At 36.5% G+C, this 23,073-nt stretch overlaps 1 protein-coding gene across 4 annotated transcripts in view; it reads left to right on the forward strand.

Moving 5' to 3' along the window:
* The window catches only part of LOC111321494 (pleckstrin homology domain-containing family M member 2), a 27,623-nt gene continuing 4,550 nt past the window's right edge, over window positions 1-23,073 (forward strand). The window contains exons 1-23 of one of the 4 annotated variants that reach the window (XM_088730591.1): window positions 1-114; window positions 1,525-1,609; window positions 2,424-2,539; window positions 4,747-4,856; window positions 6,006-6,105; window positions 6,315-6,339; window positions 7,066-7,128; window positions 7,944-7,983; window positions 8,594-9,196; window positions 9,329-9,649; window positions 10,158-10,224; window positions 10,544-10,613; window positions 10,810-10,900; window positions 11,503-11,573; window positions 11,807-11,889; window positions 12,469-12,604; window positions 13,266-13,356; window positions 14,997-15,078; window positions 15,162-15,192; window positions 17,308-17,342; window positions 17,854-17,914; window positions 17,988-18,089; window positions 22,915-22,989. In XM_088730591.1, coding sequence (XP_088586717.1) covers window positions 1,544-1,609; window positions 2,424-2,539; window positions 4,747-4,856; window positions 6,006-6,105; window positions 6,315-6,339; window positions 7,066-7,128; window positions 7,944-7,983; window positions 8,594-9,196; window positions 9,329-9,649; window positions 10,158-10,224; window positions 10,544-10,613; window positions 10,810-10,900; window positions 11,503-11,573; window positions 11,807-11,889; window positions 12,469-12,604; window positions 13,266-13,356; window positions 14,997-15,078; window positions 15,162-15,192; window positions 17,308-17,342; window positions 17,854-17,914; window positions 17,988-18,089; window positions 22,915-22,989 — 2,439 coding nt within the window. In that variant the 5' untranslated portion in view covers window positions 1-114; window positions 1,525-1,543. Of the gene's footprint in view, window positions 215-1,190; window positions 1,250-1,524; window positions 1,610-2,423; window positions 2,540-4,746; window positions 4,857-6,005; window positions 6,106-6,314; window positions 6,340-7,065; window positions 7,129-7,943; window positions 7,984-8,593; window positions 9,197-9,328; window positions 9,650-10,157; window positions 10,225-10,543; window positions 10,614-10,809; window positions 10,901-11,502; window positions 11,574-11,806; window positions 11,890-12,468; window positions 12,605-13,265; window positions 13,357-14,996; window positions 15,079-15,161; window positions 15,193-17,307; window positions 17,343-17,853; window positions 17,915-17,987; window positions 18,090-22,914; window positions 22,990-23,073 lie in introns of those variants that run through there. The other 3 variants (XM_088730590.1, XM_088730592.1, XM_088730593.1) reach the window with 3 other exon arrangements.

Consider the following 23,073-nt stretch of genomic DNA (forward strand, 5'->3'; position numbering starts at 1 on the left):
GTCAGGTTACATCCTGGTCAAACAGGTCAGGCGTCCTTGAATCCACGAAGATCTTGGTGATTTAGTCAACTTTACTTTGCTGTTTTTTTAAGTTCCCACCTGATTTTAAAAAAGGTATTGAACTATTAGTTTCTAACCGTGGCGATTACTGATCGTAGTTGTTGATAGTCCATCTAGAGTTTAAGGAGTGGAAACAAGATGAAAAGTTATTTCCGTAAGTTGCAGCACCATGCACTCATAGGCTTTAGTAGAACGAACTTTGTACTGTTAAACATAATGTAACAAGACGTTCAGTTGGGACTAAAATTATTCTGCGCACATTCTAGATTTGAGCTGATCTTATATCTGTTGTAATGTGTAATGTGGCGTTTCTCACACCGTCTCAGGGGATTATCTGTCACATGATCATGTGACAGACAGTAGCTAGAGTTTTTTGGTACACTAACCATGGCCTTCACTTGGCTTTCTTTACTTGAAGGCAAATGCCTCAGAAAATTGCATTAAGTACAACAATTTTCTATTGTTTCCTACAACCAAGATCAAGATCATCATAATGGCTAGTTAGTGGGAAGGAAAATATCATAAAGCACCAGCCAATTAGAACTCTTGGTAAATACAAGTAACCTGCATTTGGCTCATAAAAACACAACTGATGAAGTTGTTACTGTCTTTGATTTGCTTCTGATTGGTTGAGATTGTGGGATAGGTTTTGTCGACTAATCGCAGAAGAAAATCAATAAACACTCTTTACTTGTGATCCTCCATTGCAAAGTTCCTAAGGAGAATGCAATTCAGCTTGTGATCTTACCTTTTGATCTAGAAAGAATAGAATCATGAGTATGGAGCCAACAGTTCAGAGAATGACTGACCAAGGAGTTTGCATTTTTGTGACTCTTTGCTCAGATTTGATGTCACAAAACTCTTTGGACTCAGAGTAGTCTTATTAAGTGTCCCAAGTGGTGTGTTTAAGTAATGTTTAACGGATATGTGTTGATAACTAAACTCAAGCTTGTTTTTCTCTATTATATTGGTTGGTATCTTTTGTTGAATCAGAATATAAAAATTGTTTTCTTTTTTGTTTGAAACTGTTTACAGGAGGTATTGATTAACTCACTACGTCATTTATTTACTTAGTGTAGCTTGTGTTTTTTACTCAGGATACTACTTTGTGAATAAAACCACTTATACCTGTTCATTTACAGTGGACACTTTTGGCACAGGCCAAGTCAAGAATTAATTGACTTATTAGGTATAATACTTGCATGGATACATCTAGTGATAGTTGTGATAAAACGTCAATTTTATATTTTTGGCTACCAGTGACACGTTGATTCAAATAATATAATTTATGTAAAAGAAGTTAATTGCAACAAACACTTTAGCTTGACTGTGTATTTGAATTAAATGAAACTTGCCCTTTATTGAAAGATAACAATTAATAGAAATTATAATAATTATCATTATTACTGTTAATATTATTGAACCACTGTATATAATAATTTTTGGGCTCAAATATTTTGTTAGAATCATCAAATGGCCACTGATGTCGTCAAGAAGTGATAAGCTAAAGGATGAAATTCTTAATCAGATTGCAGAGCAGATAAAGGGAGTAAGTGTTGGTTACTGGTTTGTACATGTTCATGATCACTGGTTTGTTTTTGTAAGGATCTTAAATAATTTATGAAAATCAGAATTTATCAGTAGTAGTTTTGACATTTAATGTCAAAACTGCTACTGGTAAATTCTGATTTCCGTAAATTTAAGATTTATTGTTATCATCTATGAATTTTTCCAGTAAGCTCTAAATTTGTGATGCTTGCTATGACTCAAATACTAAATTCTAAACAACTGAACCATCAATTATAAACTTTCATACAAACTGTTACCATTTTGGGTCACTGGGGAAAAAACTGAAAATTAACTAATTTCAAAGTGCAAGCATTCGTTATTTGAGTATGACCGAGTACTGAATGCTGGTGCAAAGCAGTAAAGAACAAGAAAACAAAGTACCATTATTACAATGTATGTGTTACTGGAAAACTGCTGTTTATTCTCTGTGTCAAGTGTAAGCCTCAATTTAAGCTGTTCTACTGGGAATCAAAAAGAGTGAACATTTTCCTGTTAAGTACAAATTAGATGAGACAATCCACAAAATGTTTATCAGAAAAAGCATCTCCTTCATTTGCAGAATTTTTTTTAAAGCCAGTGTACTAAAACTTAACTTAATTCAGAATCCTAAAGGTGTCCATTGTGAAGAAGGTTTTATCATTGCTGAGTCAATTGTGAGCACACGGCTTACTGCTCTACTTGGCATTTCATTTGCAATTCATCCTTTATTTCAGGTTCAAATTATAATGAATGCAGATAATTTTATTACTGAACAAAAGCTGTGTCTGTACTCTTTTATTTGTTGTTAATTATAGTTACAGCTCAGACAACAGACAGCTTTAGATGAGGGAAAAAGTGAATTTCAGGTCACTGCAAACAACATTCACCTACAATGTTTGTTGGATCTCCTAGATCACATTCTGCTTCATGGGTAAGCACAATATTTTCAAGGGGGTGACAGTTATACATACTTACATACCTTACTTGTATGAAAATTCGCACAGTAGTAGAATTCGCCCACAATGTAAGTGCGCGAAATTACATACTACACCAAATATAATCTGCGCGAAAAGGTTTTAAATTAAATATTAACTTTATTGACAACTAAAGAATTTAGAATTACACAATGTGCTACGAAATACTATTACATAATATTACAACAGTTAACAGTATCACTGGATACTAAAGAGTTTTTCAGTGAGAATTAGAGGTTGGTGTTTAAAAAAGGCAAGTTATCCATTCTATTTATGCATACACAGATTACCATCAAAAATTAAAAATAAAAAATTACTTCATCATCATCTTCTTCAACCTGAGAATTTCTGTTGGGATTCTTTCTGGTTCCATGTAAGAAGTTTTTGTTTCTTTTGGATAATATCTTTTTTATTTTGTATTTTCTTCACTAATATTGTTAATGTTATCATATGCAATACCATCTGTGTAAATGGAATACAGATAAATCGTTCTTGTCACTGTTGTTGATTTCACCTAACTGAACAAACCATGCGACATTCTTCTGTAGTCAAACAAACAAAAAAAATTGCGTCAAAGTGTGCCAGCAGCAGTCGGTGAAAAACTTGCTTTAGGTTTATGCGAATTCTGTGCTATTCTTTAATTGTGTAATGACAAAAAGGTTAACTGCATCTGTTAACTCTCGTAAAGAAACCAAACAAGAAAAATTTCCTGTGCAAATTTAAAGCTGCACAAATAAGTCCTCTATAAGGTGCACGAAATTAAATCGCGCAAAATTAAAACTGAGCGAAAATGAGTACCATGCGAATTTTAATACAAGTAAGGTACATATGGTACATAAGGTACATAATTAGGTTAATTGACCACTCCCCGTAAGGGATTTTCAGGGCCAACACCCACCCATCCCTCCCCAGGGGAGGACATCCACCACACAGTAATATCGTGTGTGGGAAATTAACGTCTCCTACCCCTAACCCTGCAGGAGATGGGGCCTATGGTTTATTCATCCTTTTCCGAGAAGACTAGAATATCTATCCATTTCTTGTTGTAGAAAAGTAGCAAATTCTCCTCAATTATTTTAAGACCAGGAGTATTGGTCCAGCTGGGGCTCGAACCCTCAACCTCCCACACAACACAATCTGGCACTCTAACCAATTGAGCTATATTCTACGCGCCAAATTTATTCATCTTGCTCTAACTTGATGCAAATCATTATTAAGTGTCATTCGTGAAGATCAATAAATGCTTTCCATTCTTTCACCCTATTCACAACTGTAGAGGTAGATAACCTAAAATGCTTTGAGTGAAAAAGTTATTGACAGAGACTTTACAATTCAACTGCAATTGTATCAAGCTAATCTTTGTACAAAGCTAACCTTTGTGCTCATAAGGACATGTTGAGATTCAATTTAGCTGGTTTTGGATTTTGGAGTTGAGACAAAATGGTATTTTTAAAGAAGAACTAGGGGTGAAAAGCGTCATGAAAGTACTTTTAACTGACAGAGAGCCAACGGTCAGTCAACTGTCCACTGACAGGTTTTTTAAGCGAGTTCTTCATAATTACCTAAATTTTGTTGGCTCTAAAACAGTTTGTATTAACTTGTCAATTCTTTTAACAAACATGGTTCTAGTTGTCAAGGATGAAACAGCAAAGAAATGACAGAAAGGGAACCAAACAAATGTTTTGAGTTAGGGGGAGGCTAAGGTTTGAGTCATATAGGCTTAAACAGTAAAGTAAATGAGCATTTTCATATATGATGGAAATCCAGCAAGAAGCATACTTTTCTTCCTAGAGACCAAAACTGGCCTCTCATTCAAACTAAAATTAGATGTGTTATGCTTTGATTCTTGGCATGCTTTTTTTTTGGGAGGGGGGAGGGGAGGAAGGGGCAGGTTGTAATTAGCATAAGCAGTCCAGTGGATAAGCAGCACCTTTTTTTCCCAACATGTTTGTATGAAATCAGGGGTGTGGCCTCTCTTTGAGAACTTCTAGAAAATGTGTTGAAAATTTGCACAAAATAACACTATTCATAAAGTCTGTATGGCAACCTAACAAGTACTTCGGTCCATAAAAAATAACAGGGTACACATGAATTATTAGTTTTGCAAGGCCTTCAATCCTTACTCTCCAATTCTTAATATTTTGTCTCATTTGTCAATAATTAGGTTGGAGAAAACTGAATTTGGTTACTGGCCATTTGTAAAAGAGCTTACCCACTCAGAAACAGTAAGACAAATTGTCAGCCACCCTCAAGTAACTACTGATTTAGACAAAGGTGTGTATTTGGAGTTTGACCTTTGCTCTGGCTTTTGAGAATTCTTTACTTCTGTCAATAACTATGTGAATTGAGGTTGAAAAGAAGGGTCTCTGCTTATCTTGTTGTTATGCTTTGGATTTTATGTGAAGTTGTGAAAATTATTGTTAACTAACTGGTTACATCCTAGCAATATCCAACTACTCTAAGTAGAGTACAAATAATGCAGTAATCGAGTCCAAATATCCTGCAAAATTGCACAGTTGGTTATTTTGTACTGTAAAGAAACCTGATTGAGTGGTGGACTGCCAGCACTACTACTCTATCTGCTTTGCTTTTCCTGTTTGTTAAGGAATACACATGAAATAGGTCAGGGGCTAGTTGTATAAAGGGCAGATAACGCTATCCAAAGCATAAATTGTTATCCAGTGGATAACTGATTGCAAAACATACTGCGCTATTTACTGGATAGAGAATTATTGAGTGAATAATAGGTATTTTATAACACATTTTGGTGTGTAGTATCTGGAGTAGTTTTTCTCTCTGTTTGCATTTTGACTCACCCTGTGGGGATCGTCAAGCTACTGCATAACTGGTAAAAATACTCAGGGATACTACACAGCAAAACATCTAATAAGATATATTTACTTGTAGCAAAATAACAAAATCTGTCAAAATTTCACTTTGAAGGGCTGTTTTTTCAGATGGTGTAATTAAATTGTACCTTACGGTGTGTAAAGAGACTTTGATGGTGTAATTAAATTGTACCTTACAGTGTATAAAGAGACTTTGACAAAAATGAAACTACAGCATATATGAAACCTGTGCTTAACCTTTTCCATGGGCAAAAATTATATTGACTAACAGAAAACTGCATTTAGCTGGACTATCATTTAAAATGATGATAATCCAATTTACATTTCCTGCCTCAGTCTGCATTTATTTTATGATTCAGTTTTATGAAACATGATGCACATAAAATTATGTGCAAACTTGTGGCTATGTGTTTTTTTTCTAAGTTATTTGTCTGAGTCATTTACTAGTTTTTTAGCTTTAATTTATTATTGAGTCACTCTCCTTTTTCTGTTTGTTACATGTAAGCCAACTTTTTAGGATACAAGCTGCAATAAGTTCAAATCTGGAGCATTTTTTCCCTCCTTTGCTTGTTAGGTCGAGTGTGGATTTTTGCAGCATTTGGTGATGGCCTTTTGGAGAGCTTTATCAGATTATTTTTAGATAGTCAAAAGTTTGCCAAAAGATTTTACACAAAGTGAGTAGGTACATGTAGTAATCTCAAATCTGATCGTACTATTTAAAAATTGAAAGTGGTTGAGTAATAATATGCAAAATTGTCCTTAATCTAACATACTCCCTAACTAACATGGAATTTATCTGTGTGTTGTTCTTACATCCACAAACTGGATCTCAGATAAGTTAACAAGCTCCCTTACCATTTTTTTTTTGCTTTGTTTTGTTTAGAAAAGCATTTTTGAGAGATAAGGAGGTAGGTTTGCCTCTCTAACTCTTGTTTTCTCATTGTAAAATAACAGTAAGATTACCTATTTTAAGTGTATTATTTAGTATTTATCATATTATTAAGTTTTCCTCTGAAATTCCAGTGTTGTAGGATAACAATGAAATGCTCTTTTTGAAAAGAGTTCTCCACAATGACTCATTTCTATTTGCTTTGAAGCTGTTTTCAATGTATTTGTATTTTTGTTACTCTGCTATTTAATATAGCAATACTAAAATCTCACAATATTCTTGGAGGGTACCTTTTGTAAGAGATTTAAGCAACATACTGTATGAATGAAACTTTGTGAAGTATTTACAAACACAATACAGAACAGTATAAAAAAGAGAACTGTGTGTTGGAAAAATGGGCTAAATTGTTTAATTGTCACTGACAATATTAGTGTTTTGATACTAGACTTTTTTTAATAGTTATTTAGCACTATAAAGTCTATTATTTTAGTTTCTTGAAGGTTGAACTGAATATTTGTAAACACTATTTCCTTCACTCTTACCAACACTTTTCAACCAAATTGGGCAGAATTTACAAAATCTACACTGCAAAATAATTATTAGGAACCTGTAGAACCTGACTATAGGACTTGCAGTTTCTCATAGGGGTGTTTATTTCAGTTGCAGTAACTTGTTGTCCACCTCTCTGAACTATTTTGTATCATGGTAGTAAGACTAAATTGTTGACACTTTCATTCTTCTACAGAGACTTGCTTTATTGCAGACTTTAGTCTCAGGTCTTGATTATATCTCAATTGTCTTGGACCAAGTAAGTTAAGCAAACTTGTTACCTTCATTTTAAAATTTGATGGAGGGTAACATCAAAATGATAACATTCAATATAATTGCTTTTTCTTGGTACTTGGAAATTTTATTTGCATTAGAATGCCTACCACTCATCCTTGAAATTTGCATGTTAGGAAGCATTGAATTTAATCAAATTCATGTGGTAAGAAATGTAATTGTATTATTAATAGACATTTCAATAAGAGATTATGAAAACATGCCTTAAGTACAAGGTATGATAAAATGGAAATAGGAGTTGCTAGAAGCAAAACAGCCAGTGTTAACTCAGTGTGGAATTACAAGTAAAGAAATGATTCTCAAGATGAGCTGCAACTCAGGTGCAATACTGTTATTGTAGAAAAGACACCTAAAAAAGTTTAGGCTTCAGTGGAATTCAACCCTTTGCCTCCCAGATATTACTTAGTGCCTGAGAGCACACAATCGAATTCCAGCAAAGACTGAACTTTCTCAGCCCTCTTTCCTGTAATTTCTTTTATTGCAGCTGACCTGTGAGGACTGTTTCTTTACTTGTAAATCACCTGCAGGTCAATTTAAGTTTCATTTCATTTAATTTTGAGACAAAAACATTTCACATTGAATAAATTTGTTGAAGCCTAAGTTTTTGTAACACATGATTTGTATTTGTTGTTTGTGTAGAACTATGATTTATTGAAAGCTACATGCACTAAAGCACCAAATTAAAAAGGAGTTAAGATGCAAAGAATGTCTGTCAATTTTTACACTGAAAACATGTAGTATATGACTTCCTAGACTTTGATGTTTTATTCTCCTTGTAAGGAATCTCCTTATCTTGGTTATGGAGCTCAGCATTGTGAAGGTAATGATATATACATATATATATATATATATAATTATAGTAATTAATTGTGGTACACTAAGCAGAAGTAAGGGTGATGGTGAAAGTGATGGTGATGACAATGATGGTGATAGTAATCACAATAATGATAAAAATCACAATAATGATAAAGAGAGCTAGGATAATGTTATAAAGCTTGGAATGGATTTTTTTGTATTAGGCACACCATTTTTTTGTATGGGTCACCAACATATCTGAAGAGGCCGAAAATTTTCTGGAAACATTCAGAAAATTTTGAAAGACATCTTTGAAGAGTTTCAACAGAACTTCCTTTCCAGTGCTCTCCCTTTTGAAGGCAGAGATGAGGAGAAAGTACAATATTTGGCTAATTATACTTAATATAAATTATTTGTGAGAAACAAGTCAGTCAAGGCTTTTGTAGTGTATGCTTTTTGTTGGATGTGATCAGAAACTGCAATTTGTTGGCAGTCATGATAATTTTGATACAAGTATAAATATCATGTGATGTTATGTCATATGGCACCATTTAATTTTGGCTTTTTTTCAATGTCCTGAATTAGATTGTTCAGTTTTCATGTAATTTTAACTTCACTGATCACTTGTTTCCTAGTGGATGGCAAGTGTCAGAAGACATTTATAACAACAGATGAAAATGCTGAAGGAGTTGACTTCAGCTCAGGCATCAAAAGGGATGACGACAATAGCACAGTTAGTAGCAGCTTATCAAGCTCATCTACAATAGCTGCACCACTAAGTCCTCAAAGTTATCCTTCTTGTGGGGTTCATGAAACCAATGGAGAAGAAAATGAGAACACATCTGAGCAAAAAGTACATGTCCTACAGACTGATCAGCATGAGAGTCAGTTCTGTGACCAGTCTGACACGAAAGGTTATGAACAAGAAACTACTTCAAGGCTCCACCATAATAGAAACTTTCAAATACAGCAGTTCACAGAAAGTGGGGAAGTGGGGTTTGAACCAATAAAGAACAGAAACGGAAAGCAAATTACAAGAAGAAAGGACCAAGTGGTAGATGCAAAACATAACAAAGAAAAAAATGACCTCGAAATTCAGCATGTTCCTTATAACAAAGAAAAGAATGACCTTGAAATTCAGCATGTTCCATATGGTCATAACCTTTCACATAAATTGCCACCAGATGATGTGCCCACTATAGGTTGTGATGATGCTGTTGAGAAACCATCCTATATAGGTAAGTCATAGACATTACTTTTTCATAGATAAACTGCACTGGTAAGGACATGTAAATCAAGTACAGTAAGCAAAAGATCACAACTTAAAAGCTTAGGAAACAAAATTATCCTTCTCTTGTAATTGATTTCAGACTTGCTGCACATGTCAAGATCTCAGAGTTCACAAGATAGCCACTCAAGTTGTAGCCCAACTAACAGTATCCAATCAACAGATTCCATGGATCAGTTTTGTAGAGACTTCGACTCTAGTTTAAATGTTACCAGTGCAATGTCCCTAAACAGTGCAACTCTTCAGTTGTGTGATAATACTGCTGGTGGATGGCCAGAGTCTTATGATACAGAAAAAAATTCAATGCAAGGAGTTTTGAGGGATGATGGCCCTCTGCAAACTGCAACAGCACTGGAAACTGATCAAGGATTATCAAATGCTGATAAGTCACCTAGTTATGAAGGTTAGGAAAGTTACAAAAGTTGTATACTGATATCCGTATTTACTCATGTATACATCAACCTCTTAACTGACTAGTGGTCCTAGGTTTCCTCTGCAAATCTTCGTATAACACATGTACATAGAGGACTTCAATTCATCCAAATTCATTGATAAAAAACAATATGGGGATATTAAAATATACAGTTGTACTGTGCAGTCTTGTTTTGGCCAATTTAGCATGTAGTTTAGGACTGTTTATAAAATGGCTGCTTTCACTGACTAATCAGTGCTACCACTCTATATCATTTCCCGGTTCAAATTGAGAAAAATTGTACAGGAGGGCCTTTTATTTGCGTGAGGCCTGTGGTGGTAAAGCAAATTTCTATCAGCTCTGCAAAAATGGTTGGGATAGTTATAAATTATTGTACAATATACATGTATGCACTGTAGGTGCAGTAAATATCTTTGTGCTGGTTGATTCTTTTAATGAATTTTTCTGTGAATAACATAATTCTTCTGCTATGGCTTAGGGATAATATTAGGCATTCCAAAACGACCCTCACTGCACCAGACTCCGACAACTTCTTGTGATGTCAGGTATGCTTGATGGTGTGTAAGTAAAATTAATCTGTAATGGGCATGGTTGATGTTACAGCACAAGAAAAAGAGGAGATCCGTAGCCTACCACATGAAAAATTAACTCTGTAGGTTTAACTTAGTAATGCACTCTTGTCAGCCACCTAGAATCCAGACTTGTGTAGCAAATGTTTACTCTGGGTTTGAAAATGAATGAATTTATAATGATTTAATTAAAAATATATTATTACTTTAATTAAATTATTGTTTGTGTTATGGCTAATGTGGGTGCAGTGTAATGTTTGAGTGGCTTTGCTGAAGAAAACCAATGTGTGTGTAGGGTGGATCAGAATAAAATGCTGCTGTTGTCTTTGGAAGTCTTTGAGAAGAACAGTGAGCACTTTCACAGGGTGAGAATTTGTCCATGGATATATTTATTAGTTTTATCTTTACCATTCATAGAATCTTCCTAACTTCCTTACTTAGTTTTTGTAAAAGGAAATCCTCATAAAGGTTAATTATTCAGTTTGTAACATTAACAACAAACCCATCCTTCCTGGTCAGGACTACATTGAGACTTAAATAAATTTGGTTGCTTCATAATAGATGCTGGTGTGTATGTGTGGACTCCCTGGTAGCCAGTTGTATTTTGGTAACTTCCTTCTCACGGATCATGCGGTTTATCTTCTGAGCAATGGTATTAGTTACAAAACAATGTGGGTTTGGTGAATGAATAATGTTATAATGGTATAATTTGCTGAAGTTGCATGTACTAGTGAAAACAAACTTAAGATAAGAGTGTTGATTATTCATGCATACAATGTATGACTGAAAGTAACAAATAAACATAAATCAGAACAGTTCAGATAACTCTTGAGTGTAGTATTGTTGATATTGCTATAAAAAAGGTGACCAGAAGGAGCAAAGATAGGCTTGCTGGGTATGAGGTGTTGGTGTCTCAATTCACTTTAAAAGTTGTTGTCACAGATCATATAGTCTACTCTGCCCTTTGCCTAATTTGAAAGCTTTCTTGTCCTTTTCCAGCCTCTGCCATTCTGCTATGTATTCCAGATACAGCCCTTCCTACCCATTGTTTTTTTTCAATTTATCAGCTGATTTACTTGAAGTCTGTTCTCTTTGTATTCTTCCTTCTAGCTGACTAGTCCAGTTGCGTTTTTTCTTTGGAAAGTATTAACTACAGCCAGAAACATTTAATCCAGATGTATTTTAGGTTCTGTGCTTCTGGTGTTGCTGGAAATATCTTAGAATTTTTACATCAGGTAATTTTTTTATATTCAGCACCGTCCCATGATGGAAAGGGCTTTCAAGTTCAATCAGCATTACCATTTACAATTTTGAAGAAAGTGGAGGTACTCTTAAATCACAATCTATACCATTTTTATGTATTTATTTTCTTACAATAAAGAAATTGTTATTATGAGACAGTCAAAATGGCACTGAAATCTTGATTGACTAAATCGTGATTGCGTGCCTTGTGCATGTGATAAAGGATGGTTTGAGGGATGGTTTTTAGTTACGCCTATCAATTTATATCATCTTTCTGTTTAGGAATAATTGTGCATCCTTTCATTATAACTTTCAGGTTGGTTTAAACTGTCAAACAGTTACACTGGTATCCAAATCTCAAAAAATTATTTTATTTATAGCAGATGAGGCTGTTACAAGGTAGGTTCGGAAGAAGCTTTTTACCCACCATTTTTATGCAATACTGGCACGAAATTTTGAACAATCTTTAAATGATGATAAAAAAAAAAGTCACGAAAAAATGCAACAATGCTTGCGCTTTCAAAGTATCCAAAACACAACAGAAAACTTGAAGTACTGTAAAGAAAATTAATGTTAATAGTTTTCTCTGGTGAAACCATCACATGCCACTCAGGGTTTAAAATTGGTGGTTGATTGTTTTCCGAAAATTAGCCTAACGGAGTTGTCAGGGCAAGCAATCTGACCACCTCCAGCGTTATTTATTCTCTCCGTGTGCCGCCTTTCTAAAGGAAGAACCTAAAGTCTCCCGGTCCCCAAATTTTAGTAGGAATTTGGAGCAAAAAGTATTTGGATTTTAGGTCACAGAAAATAACGCGCCTCTTCATTTAAGATGAACGAGTTTACGCTTACAAAAGTTAGAGCAAATTTATTAAATTTACATTAATTTCGTGTAGCGTTAACTTCACAAAGCATTAGTTTCCTCTGATAAGAACTATTGCTATGCAAAGCGATGATACAGCTGTTGTCTTTTTTGGATAGGGATTTTCTCTCATCACTGACCAGTATGATACTCAAATCAGGCCACGGATCGCTGCTCAAAAAGATTATCTCTACTTCCACTTTTGAGCAAGAAGCTTCAATAAAGAAGTGGATCTGTGAACTTGAAAACCTCCAGGTAAAAGTTAGAATGAATCTCTTTTATTCCAGCAGAATCAGCAGTGGATATAAGTTATTAAATGTACATGCATAGAGTGGTGCCTAGGGATCATTTACGCAACTGTACAGTAATCAGTGTAGTCTACTAAACCTTACTGGTATTTCATAATTTCATCAGTTTGAGCATAGTTCAGTATTTAAGGAGGACGAGCAAGAAATATGTGACTGTAGTAGCTTATTCCTGGATAGACTAGAGATTATAGTTGGCAGATTTACGAGGCTCTTTACAGTTTAAACTCAGGGTACAAACCCGGCTATGCTGCACGGAGGTAAAATAATGGTTGTAGATCAATCGTATCAGTCTTGCAAAACAATTGTGACTGATCAGTATAAAAACCATAATCTTGATTGTGAATTTTGATGTGGAATAGTTTGGGGATGAATTTATACAGTAATTCTTTTAGTATCTGGAAGATAAGATTTCTACCAGAGAAAGCAGCTCAGTGTGTTGCATTTCTTTCATTTTCTACGCTTTGAGTTTCCGTTTGTCAATTAGTGGTAACTATTACTTATGGAGACATAAGTTCCATAGGTAAAAGAAATGTGGTCCAGTTTTTATCGCACGTTCAAATGAGATAGCCTTTCATGGCCCATACTCTGTATCACTGTTGTCGTTGCAGTCTTCCAGTGTGGACATCAGATGTTTTACTTTTATTCACTGGTGTGGACTAACCGGACCGGATTCCAGCATTGAAGTTCTCAGTCACAAAAGTATGTGAATTGTTTATTAGAACTATAGATCGATAACTAAACGGCAACACTTTTTATATTTAAAGAATTGCAATTCCCATTCATGCTGTGATTGCTTGCAGTGGATTTAGAGAAAGGCTGTTTATATCTACCCAAGTGCAATCAATGAAGTGAGGCCGTAATAGAGAAGGCCCGCCATTGAATACTAAGACTCTTCGAATTGTTAATTTTTCTTTCTTCTTCCAGTTTATTTTAACCTAAGTTTAGAGGCATATCAACTCTAAAATTGATACTTACATGTAACTAGACGTAACCTCGAAATTTGAAAAGCCGTATTTCAAGTCTGCAAAATAAGCTTTTATGTTGTTTTTCGCTTCGCTTTTATCACACGATAACTTAGTCAGTTGCGTTCAAGATTTAGAAAGATGTTTAGATTGACGACCACGCTACTCGACCTCATTATCTCAACAAAATCTCCACAACACGTCGCCTTCTAAAGTTGTGCTCTTTCTTCTTGTCAACAACCACAATCATGTCTTTGCCACAGTCAAAATTAAGTCTACCAGGTTCCAGCCAAGATATAAACTTCTCAGAAGGTTTGATAATTTTGACAGAAACCAATTCATTCAGAACATTAAAATCCAACCTTTCGCTGTTGAAATTGGGATTTCTGACCAGAATAAAAACCTTAAAAACGAAACGCCTACTTGTAAGTGACGGATTTCTTCGATAGTCACGCCCTCTGAAGATTATCCGGATACCAGCGCCCTAGCTTCGCGGCTCAGTAAAATATTGACTGGATGGGAACACGATCCTCAGAATTTATATTCTGAAGGGCGGAAGAGACAATCAACCATCACTGTGCTACTGGCTGTCCAAGACAATACAGTCGAAGCTTTAAAGCGATCTAATTATCGGCCAAAACAACGCAAGCATTACAAACGCAGGACAAAGCTCTACAAAGATAAAAATTGCCAATGGTCACGAATGGTCGGGTGGTTTGGGGAGCTAGCAACATGGTTCATTTTAACGACCTGAAAAAGTTCACTCTAGGGCGGGACACACAGTGTATTGACTGTCACTGCTCATTTTGGGACAGTCTGTGAAGGATATACGCTACAGGCTCAGCAGAATTTTCCTAGAACTTTGGTAGGGGGTTTAATGCCATTGAATTCAGTGATTCATATTCGTAGAGGAACTCCAACCGCAAAAAGGGAGGAAACAGAGTAACTGTAACCCCAAGATTTAAGAGGAACTTTCTCAGGAACCCGATCCAATACGGATTAGCTATAGCATTAAAGAGAATCAGTGGTAAACAATTTAGTTTGACACTTTTAACCGTCTGCTCATCAAAGTCAACACTAACGACAAAATCTTTGATCCCATTGGAGCCGTAACTATACACAATGACAACCGCTGTAGATATTTTTACGATTTTAACTTGTTGCAAATGGTTTTCATAGTTTGTAAATATCTTTTTTATTTCACCTCATTGGAATTCACAATCGCGATGGTGATTACGATCTTACCATCTCTGCTGACTATTTTATCGTGGTTAAGTAAAGTCACTCATTTATTTATTTATTCATTCATTGTTTCAATTTTTATCTTCGTATATTTGTTTCATCTTCAATTATGTAATGGTTAACATATTTTTTCAGGTGTTAAGGAAGGTTACATGGACTGTAAGCAGGCTCAGTATTTAAGATCGTACAAATGGACCACCAGCTATTTTGTTTTAATGTAAGTATGCATTCGTAAGAACATCTAATGCAATTTGAAATGTTTAAATTAACTTGAAATCGTATATTTTGTAATTCCTGTAGGAATGGATCCCTGTATCAATATGCGAAGAAGGTAAGGTCATCTAATCAGCTGAGTTTTCTCATATGGTAAATGCCCAGAAGCTAGTAAGTATTTGCATGTGAAAGCGGTTTTTAGGCCAACACAAAAAATCTGAACTTAGGTTCTTGTTAGTTGTTTTGTTGTGATGGAAAGGAAAATGGTAATGAGTGAATCAAGAATCACACGATCTCTGCCAAAGCTAGTTATCAGGTACACAATAGTAATACTCTCTCGTTAATGGACACTAATTTGTGGGACATTTTCTTGCAATAACTACATAGATACAACGGGGTTTATTGATCATTTAGGACTCTGTTGTCTAAGAGTAGCCTTCGAAGCAAGCCCTGGGGGAAAGGAGGGGGATTGGGGGGAGCGGAATGTGCGGAGGGGAGAGGGTGGGCTTGCCACAGACCCCCACTAACCAACGAAATTTCCGATCTCGTATGGACGAAAAATTCCCAATGGCTGAGAGCAACACGTTGTCAATCAACCCTCGAACTAAACAGTCTTCGTGGCGACTACCTTTAAGAAAATGGCGGACGACGGTGATTTCGAGAAGTTCTGCTCTCAAGAATCGATGTCGCAGTAGAATATTTGTGGCAGCCATCCACTTGTTGAATCTCAGGGCCTTGATAAGAATGGCGTCTTCATTCTCAAACTTGTTCTTAACCACAATATTGCAAAGCCGATGGACGTTGGATCCAAATCATCAATGTTTAAATTTGTATCCATCGCTGAATTTGAGGGTTGTCCTTTCGTCGGCGAGTCAAACAACGCTTCCCTGCCAGATGTAGGTTTTGCATGTGCCGGGGAGCGGACACGCAAGCTCTTTCTACCTGGACTTTTTCCTGTCAGTGTTGAGAACTTTCATTTCGACGAAACATCGCGGGAATCCGGATATTGAGAAGCGGCCTTATTCAACAGTTCATAAAACTGGTAATAACTGTTAGCTTTTCTTGCACAAGGAAGGCATATAATTTGAGATATGTGCGACTTATTTTCGAAGTGAAAACCGACCGTCCGAAGGCGATCGGCGAAGATACACTTCCCTTTGACTCCGATTAAAAATACGTATGATGCACGATCCTCGCAGTAGAGAGCGCTATTTATGCAATAGCGAAAATCAGACCTGAAAAAAATCAGGCCTGTACGGGACTCAACCACTGACCTCTGCGATACTAGTGCAGCGCTCTACCAATTGAGCTAACAAGCCAACTGCGAGGATCGTGCACCATACGTATCTATAACCGCAGTTCAAAATATATGAACTTCGTGTATTCATCGTATCTGATTTATCATCACGGGTTTATTACGAATCAACTTAACGGCCTGCTCCCAGTTGGCTTGTTAGCTCAATTGGTAGAGCGCTGCACTAGTATCGCAGAGGTCAGGGGTACGAATCCCGTACAGGCCTGAGTTTTTTCAGGTTTGATTTTTGCTATTGCATAAATAGCGCTCTCTACTGCGAGGATCGTGCATCCGTACGTATCTATAACCGCAGTTCAAAATATATGAACTTCATATATTCATCGTATCTGATTAAAAATGTTTACAAAACTCTTGAAGCCACTTCCAAATTTAATTCTTAAATCTACTCCACGAAACCGGCAAACTACGCCTTCTGGATTAACTTTGGGCTGTATCCATCTCTTAGATTTTGATACCAGATTCTCCTTGTCGTCTGACATTTCTCGCTCACGTGGAGCAAGTTTTAGTTCTTGTTTTGACAGTTTGCATGGTTCACTGAGCTCTCGCTAATGGCGCTTTCTGATTGGTTAATTTTAAGAGGCGCTGATTGACACATGCAAGACGATATGAATATGAAAATAGGGGGCGTTTCGTTAGTCAGTAGGGGTCTGTGACAAGCCCTCCCTTTCCCCTCCGCACATTCCGCTCCCCCCAATCCCCCTCCTTTCCCCCAGGGCTTGCTTCGCAGGCTATCTAAGAGAGAAGTCCTCGACCTTTCTACTTAAAGTCAAGTAGCGATTTTTGATTATTTGTTTTTAAAGAAAACTTAATGTGATAATTAAGGCAAGCTTTAGACTGCTTCAGTTTAAAAAGAGAAGCTACAGATTTATATGTCTATGTATACGTTTTTTAGATTGTTAATCTGATTGTTTTGTTTAGGGCGATGAAGAATGCAAAGTTATCTTAGAGCTGAGGTGAAGATTTAGTCTTATTAAAAATTTGCTTGCCCAATTTTGGAAGTTTTTATAATAATAGTAATAATAAATAAGTCTTCCATCATAAGATAAAAACTACATATCTCATGTTACAATGAATTCGGAAAAACTACAATAGAAATCTACATACATATTAGGAATTTAAAAGTATGTCATCACAGTAAATGAAGCTTAAATATCAACCTATTTACAAAGGTGTTCATAAAGCGCTGTGTATTAATTTTCGGGCGTGCGCAGCCTTTTTTCCTAAGATTGTGTACATATGTCTTCTGGACAGGAATGATGTCTTTTAGGGGGTGGCAATCCGTTGATTTTAATTTCTTCAAAATGTTTCGGTCTTGTTTGTTTAAAAGTTCTTGATAAAAACTGGAAATGAGATAAAACGGCTTTTATGATATCGGTCTAAAAAATTTTGTAGAACCGTAAGATCGGACTCAGATGCCCCATAGACTGAAAGTGTATATAAGGCTTAAATATTTACATTTTTTAGAGGATCTCGATGCGGAGGTTGCCGAAGAGTGGATGACGCTAACCGCCCTTATGCCTTTGAGGTAAAATGCAGTGGCTATGCTGATTTTTTGCCTGAGAGAGCACGTTTGACTTTGTTGAGTTGTTACGTTGTAGGTTGTATCAGAGGATGGCTCACCTCTACTTGTCCTTGCAGCCTATAGCGAGGATGAATCTGCTGATTGGATATTTAGGATTTGTCAAGCTACTGCTGATACGGTAGAAACATATCACAAATGTTCTTATTTGTCTCTGTTTATCTGTTTTATTATTATTATTATTATTATTATTATTGTTATTATTATTATTATAATTATTACTGTTATCATTATTACTATTATTATTATCATGCAGCAGTTTAAAACTTTTGTATGCTATATACAGTAAGAATAGTATGACGGGGCGCATGAGCGTAGCCCGTTAACTATAGCGAAAAAAAAACCCTCGAGAAATAAAAATAATTGGTATTTCGGGTATCCGAATCTAATGTAGTCGTTATAAAATCTTTAAAAACCTATTACGTATTTCGGCTATTATGAAAGAGTTAATCAGTGACGATAACTTCCTAAGTTTCTAATAATCCACAGAATTTTTGAAGGCAAAGAGTTAAATAGAAAGTGATTATTATTATTATTATTATTATTATTATTATTATTATTATTATCATCATCATCATCATCATCATCATTATTATTATTATTATTATAATTATTATTATTATTATTATTACTCTTTTGGATCTTAAAAACGCTTTTGGTGAAGTTCATCACAACTTGGTCCAAACCGCTCTTGATTACCACCACATTTCCGATCATATTAAATCACTGGTGAAAAGTCTTTACACGGACTTCACAACCTCTATTCTTATAAATGAATTTCGCACTCCGTTTATATCTGTCGGTCGTGGTGTACTTCAAGGTGACTGCCGTAGCCCACTTCTCTTTAACTTGTGTTTTAACACGTTTCTACAGCATATTAAATCTGAAAAATACCGCCAGTTTGGCTTTTCCCTCGAGTTCTTAAATCCCATTCTCTGGTTTCAGTTCGCCGACAATGCCGCTGTCATAAGCGGTCAAGAATCAGAAAATCAACACCTAATTAATCGCTTCATATTATGGTGTAATTGGTCGAACATGACGATCAGAGTTGACAAATGTTCTACTTTTGGAATACGGAAACTGTGCACTAAATCTGTCCAATATTTACCCAAGCTGTTGATCAATGGAGTTCTAATTCCCTGTGTGGAAATAGGTGAATCATTTCGTAACTTAGGTCGCTTCTTTGACTTCAACATGTCTAATAACCAACACAAATCTGAATTGTCTTCTCTTGTACAAATCTTGATGAATGACATCGATATAAAGCCACTGCATCCTAAACACAGACTTCTTCTGTACAGCCGCTATGTCCTATCGAAGTTGTCATGGCATTTCACTATAGCAAATATAATTATACCCAAAACCTGGATAACGCAACATCTCGACTCTGTAGTGAATGGCTACATCCGAAAATGGCTTGATATTCCGATATCTGGAACACTGAGTAATGTTTTCCTAGAAAGCAATAAATTTGGTCTTAATATTTGTCCTCCCTTTATCAAATTTACTCAGTGCCAGTCAGTTCTCCGAAATTCATTAAAAGAGTCCCCAAGTGATTCCTTGAAAACTCTCTGGAAATCGTCAAGCTGTCACACTAATATTCAATACGATGTGTACAAATCCACTTAGGAAGTTCTTAAGGATTTCCGTTGTAATCAAGAGGATAAACTGCAACACCACCTAACATCTCAAGGTTTCTTCTTCTCAAATGTTATCAAGCATTCATTGTCATATGTTAATTCTATTTGGTCAGTGGCCCAGTCTCCTCTACCGAAGAACATTTCCAACTTTACCATCCGCTACATCAACAACTCTCTTCCTACAAGTAAGAATTTGGTAAGATGGGGATTATCACAAAGTCCTGATTGTTCCTTTTGCCTTAATCCTGAGTCACTCCTTCATGTTGTCGCTGGTTGTCAACAATGTCTTGATCGCTTTACCTGGAGACACGACTCAATCCTTAACTTCATTGCCCAAGTCCCTTCAACCTGTAATTAATGTTAGCTCCTCAATCTATGCAGATGTTATTGGTTTTCTAAATCCCTCAATAATAACTGGTGAAAATTATCGCCCAGATCTTCTTTTCCCAACCCAGTCCAAGTGCCTATATGTTCTAGAATTGACATTTAGATAGATGGATAGATAGATAGACAGACAGACAGACAGACAGACAGACAGACAGACAGACAGACAGACAGACAGACAGATAGACAGATAGATAGATACTTTATTATAAACACCTTGCAACCATAGGCTGAATTATGGAATATTTACAAATGCAGATGGTAAAGAAAGAAGTATAAAATATTACAACTTCGTCGTTAAGAAAGAAGGAAAATTATCTACATCTTATAAATATGGCTAAAAATAAAACTGTTCTTCAAGCGGTCGGTTTTGCGTATGGGGAGAGTGAAATCACTAAAGCGCCTCAGTGCGTAGCTACAACTCTTCTTTTGGGGGAGGAGGCTGTGGACTCTATGGGTGGGGTTACGGACTATCTCTTCAAACAGATTGGTTGAAATCTTTTCTCTCTCGTGAAGTTTCGGTAGGCCAGCTGTTTCTAGTGCTACACTATATGACAGGTCAGGATAGATGATTCTGAGTGCCCTTCTTTGGATCCGTTCCAAATCTTCGCTGATGTAGTTTGGTAGAGAACGGTGGAATACAGGACTTGCGTATTCCAAGACGGGCCTAATACATGTCACATAGAATTGCACAAGTTCGCCTGGTGCAACTCCCGATCTCTTGAGTTGTCTCAAAAAGTAGAGACGAGAGGAGCATTTCTACTTAGCTCAGAGGTGTGCATGTTCCACTTTAAATCGTGGCTACTGGTCACGCCTAGCAATTTGGTACTGGTGACTTATTCAAGGGTTTTGCCATTTAGGACTAGGGGTTCAAAATCGTGGTTGCTGTTAGAGAATTCAATTCTTAGTTCTTTGCACTTGGCCTCATTCAGTTGGAACCCATCGATACTCGCTTGTCTTGAAAGGTCATCCACGGCTTCTTGGAGTTTGCTCTCACTGCCCTTAGTAACTATTTCGGAGCAAGATGTGTCGTCCACGTATTTCCACAAGTCAGCTGGGGTGTCCAAATCATTAATCATGATGAGAAATAACCAGGGACCTAATTTAGTTCCCTGGGGGACGCCGGATGGTACAGAGCGCCATTCAGAGTGACAATCCTGAGCAAGTTTAACTCTTTGTTTCCGGTACATCAAAAAGTCAACAATCCAGCTTTTGGCTTGACTCGGAAAATCATATGTTGCTAGTTTTTGAACGAGAACACTATAGTCGATAAGGTCAAAAGCCTTGCGGAAGTCAAGTAGTACTACTCTTGCCTTAGCACCATTTCCGTCGGTGTTAACAAGCCAATTATGCGTCATGTTGACCAGAGCATGTGTAGTAGACGATTTGGGAATAGATTCGAATTGACAAGGGTCGATACTTAGTAACACGGCTGGTTTAACATATTTCTCAACAATGTGGTCTTCAGCGAGTTTGGACAAGATAGGCGTGGGAGAAATGGGACGGAGGTGCTTGTTAATATCATTAATGGGACTTTTTTTTGAGATCGGGACTACATCAGCCTCTTTCCAGGAAGGCGAAAGGCAGGATTCGTGGAACGAGGAGTTAAGGATCACAGAGACTGGTCCCGCCAAGAGATCAGCGTCTTCTTTTAGTAACCATACCGGATGCTGTCTGGCCCTTGTGCTTTGGAGGGGTTGAGTGCGGACAGCTTTATAAAGGTTGAAAACTCCGATATCGTATTTACGGCATGACTTTCGCTGTTGATTTGTAGTGGATCAAAAAAGAATTATGGGTAAGAGGCTCAAAACTCTGCATTGGAGTCAGGAACGCTGAATTGATGTAATTCGCCAGATCACCAGGTGAAAAACATAGGTGTTGCAGTAATTTGCTGGTGTCATCACGCGTTTCTGAGGCAGGTGACATGCCGCTGAGCTTTTTCACCTCTTTCCACCACACGGATGGCTTGCACTCCCTCAAATGGCTAACCTTTGCTTCGTAGTACTTTGCCCGGCAGATCTTACGCTCGCGATTCACGCAATTTCTAAGCGTTCGAAAGGTGTCCATATTTCCTTTTGCAAGGGCACGCTGGCATCGTTTGATCAAGTTCTTGAGTTTATCGTTCATTGATTTATCGTTTATGGTTTATCGTTTATTATTTATCGTTTATCGTTTATTGGTTTCGAATCTAACTTGTACAACAATGCAGTGCGTAAAAAAGAAAAATATCAGAACTTGATTAGCGAAATGAGTAGAACTTTCAGATGTGTGAAATTTGTAAATCTCTCTCTGAGCTCCCTTGGCGTTTTCTCAGATGAATGCCCTACGTTCTTAGGCATGATGAATGACATAGGTATTGACAAAAAGCAGCAACTTTACATTATCAAGAAAATGATAAATATAGCTATTAGAGCAACATATTACGTCTTGTGTTGTAGAAATAGGAATTGGGACAACCCAGATTTGATGCAATTTTGATTTTTGTGTATGTTGAATAAGCCAATGTCAAGCAGCATTTGTAAATTACAATTGTACATTTCAAAACACAAATAAAGTTTCCATAATTATCATCACTGTTATTATTATTTGTCAATTAGTTGCTGTAGAGGTTTTACCCGCTATAGCAGCATCAGACAAAAGTGGAACGCGGAGTTCCCAGTTCCAAACTGATAGCGCTAAATAGATGAAGTCATGTTTTTGAAAAGATGTCTTTGTAGCAAGCAGGACGAGAGTAACTGGGACTAGCCAAGGTGATTATTATGGGATCAAAAAAAAGAAAAGGATCCCACGAGGAAAACAAGACGGTTAAAAACGACAGTCGAGGAGAACGTTACTGTTTGTTGTGTTAGTTATTTCGCGTGATTAAAGTAGTGTGCAACATCTTTTATCTAAAGTTTGCCCGTATTTTTTTTTTTTTTACAGTCTGAAAGCGTCGAGGACATGAGCTCTACAGTTATGAAGTGCGTGCCATCTTGTCTTATCCTCACTAATGTCAAAGTAGGTAACGTGTTTTATGGCCAAGTCTCTCTTAACTATCAGAAAGGCCCCTGTAAGCTTCTCTAAACAATGTTTTGGAAACTA

The sequence above is a fragment of the Stylophora pistillata genome, chromosome 8 (genome assembly GCF_964205215.1).
Source record: "Stylophora pistillata chromosome 8, jaStyPist1.2, whole genome shotgun sequence".
Lineage (NCBI taxonomy): Eukaryota > Metazoa > Cnidaria > Anthozoa > Scleractinia > Pocilloporidae > Stylophora > Stylophora pistillata.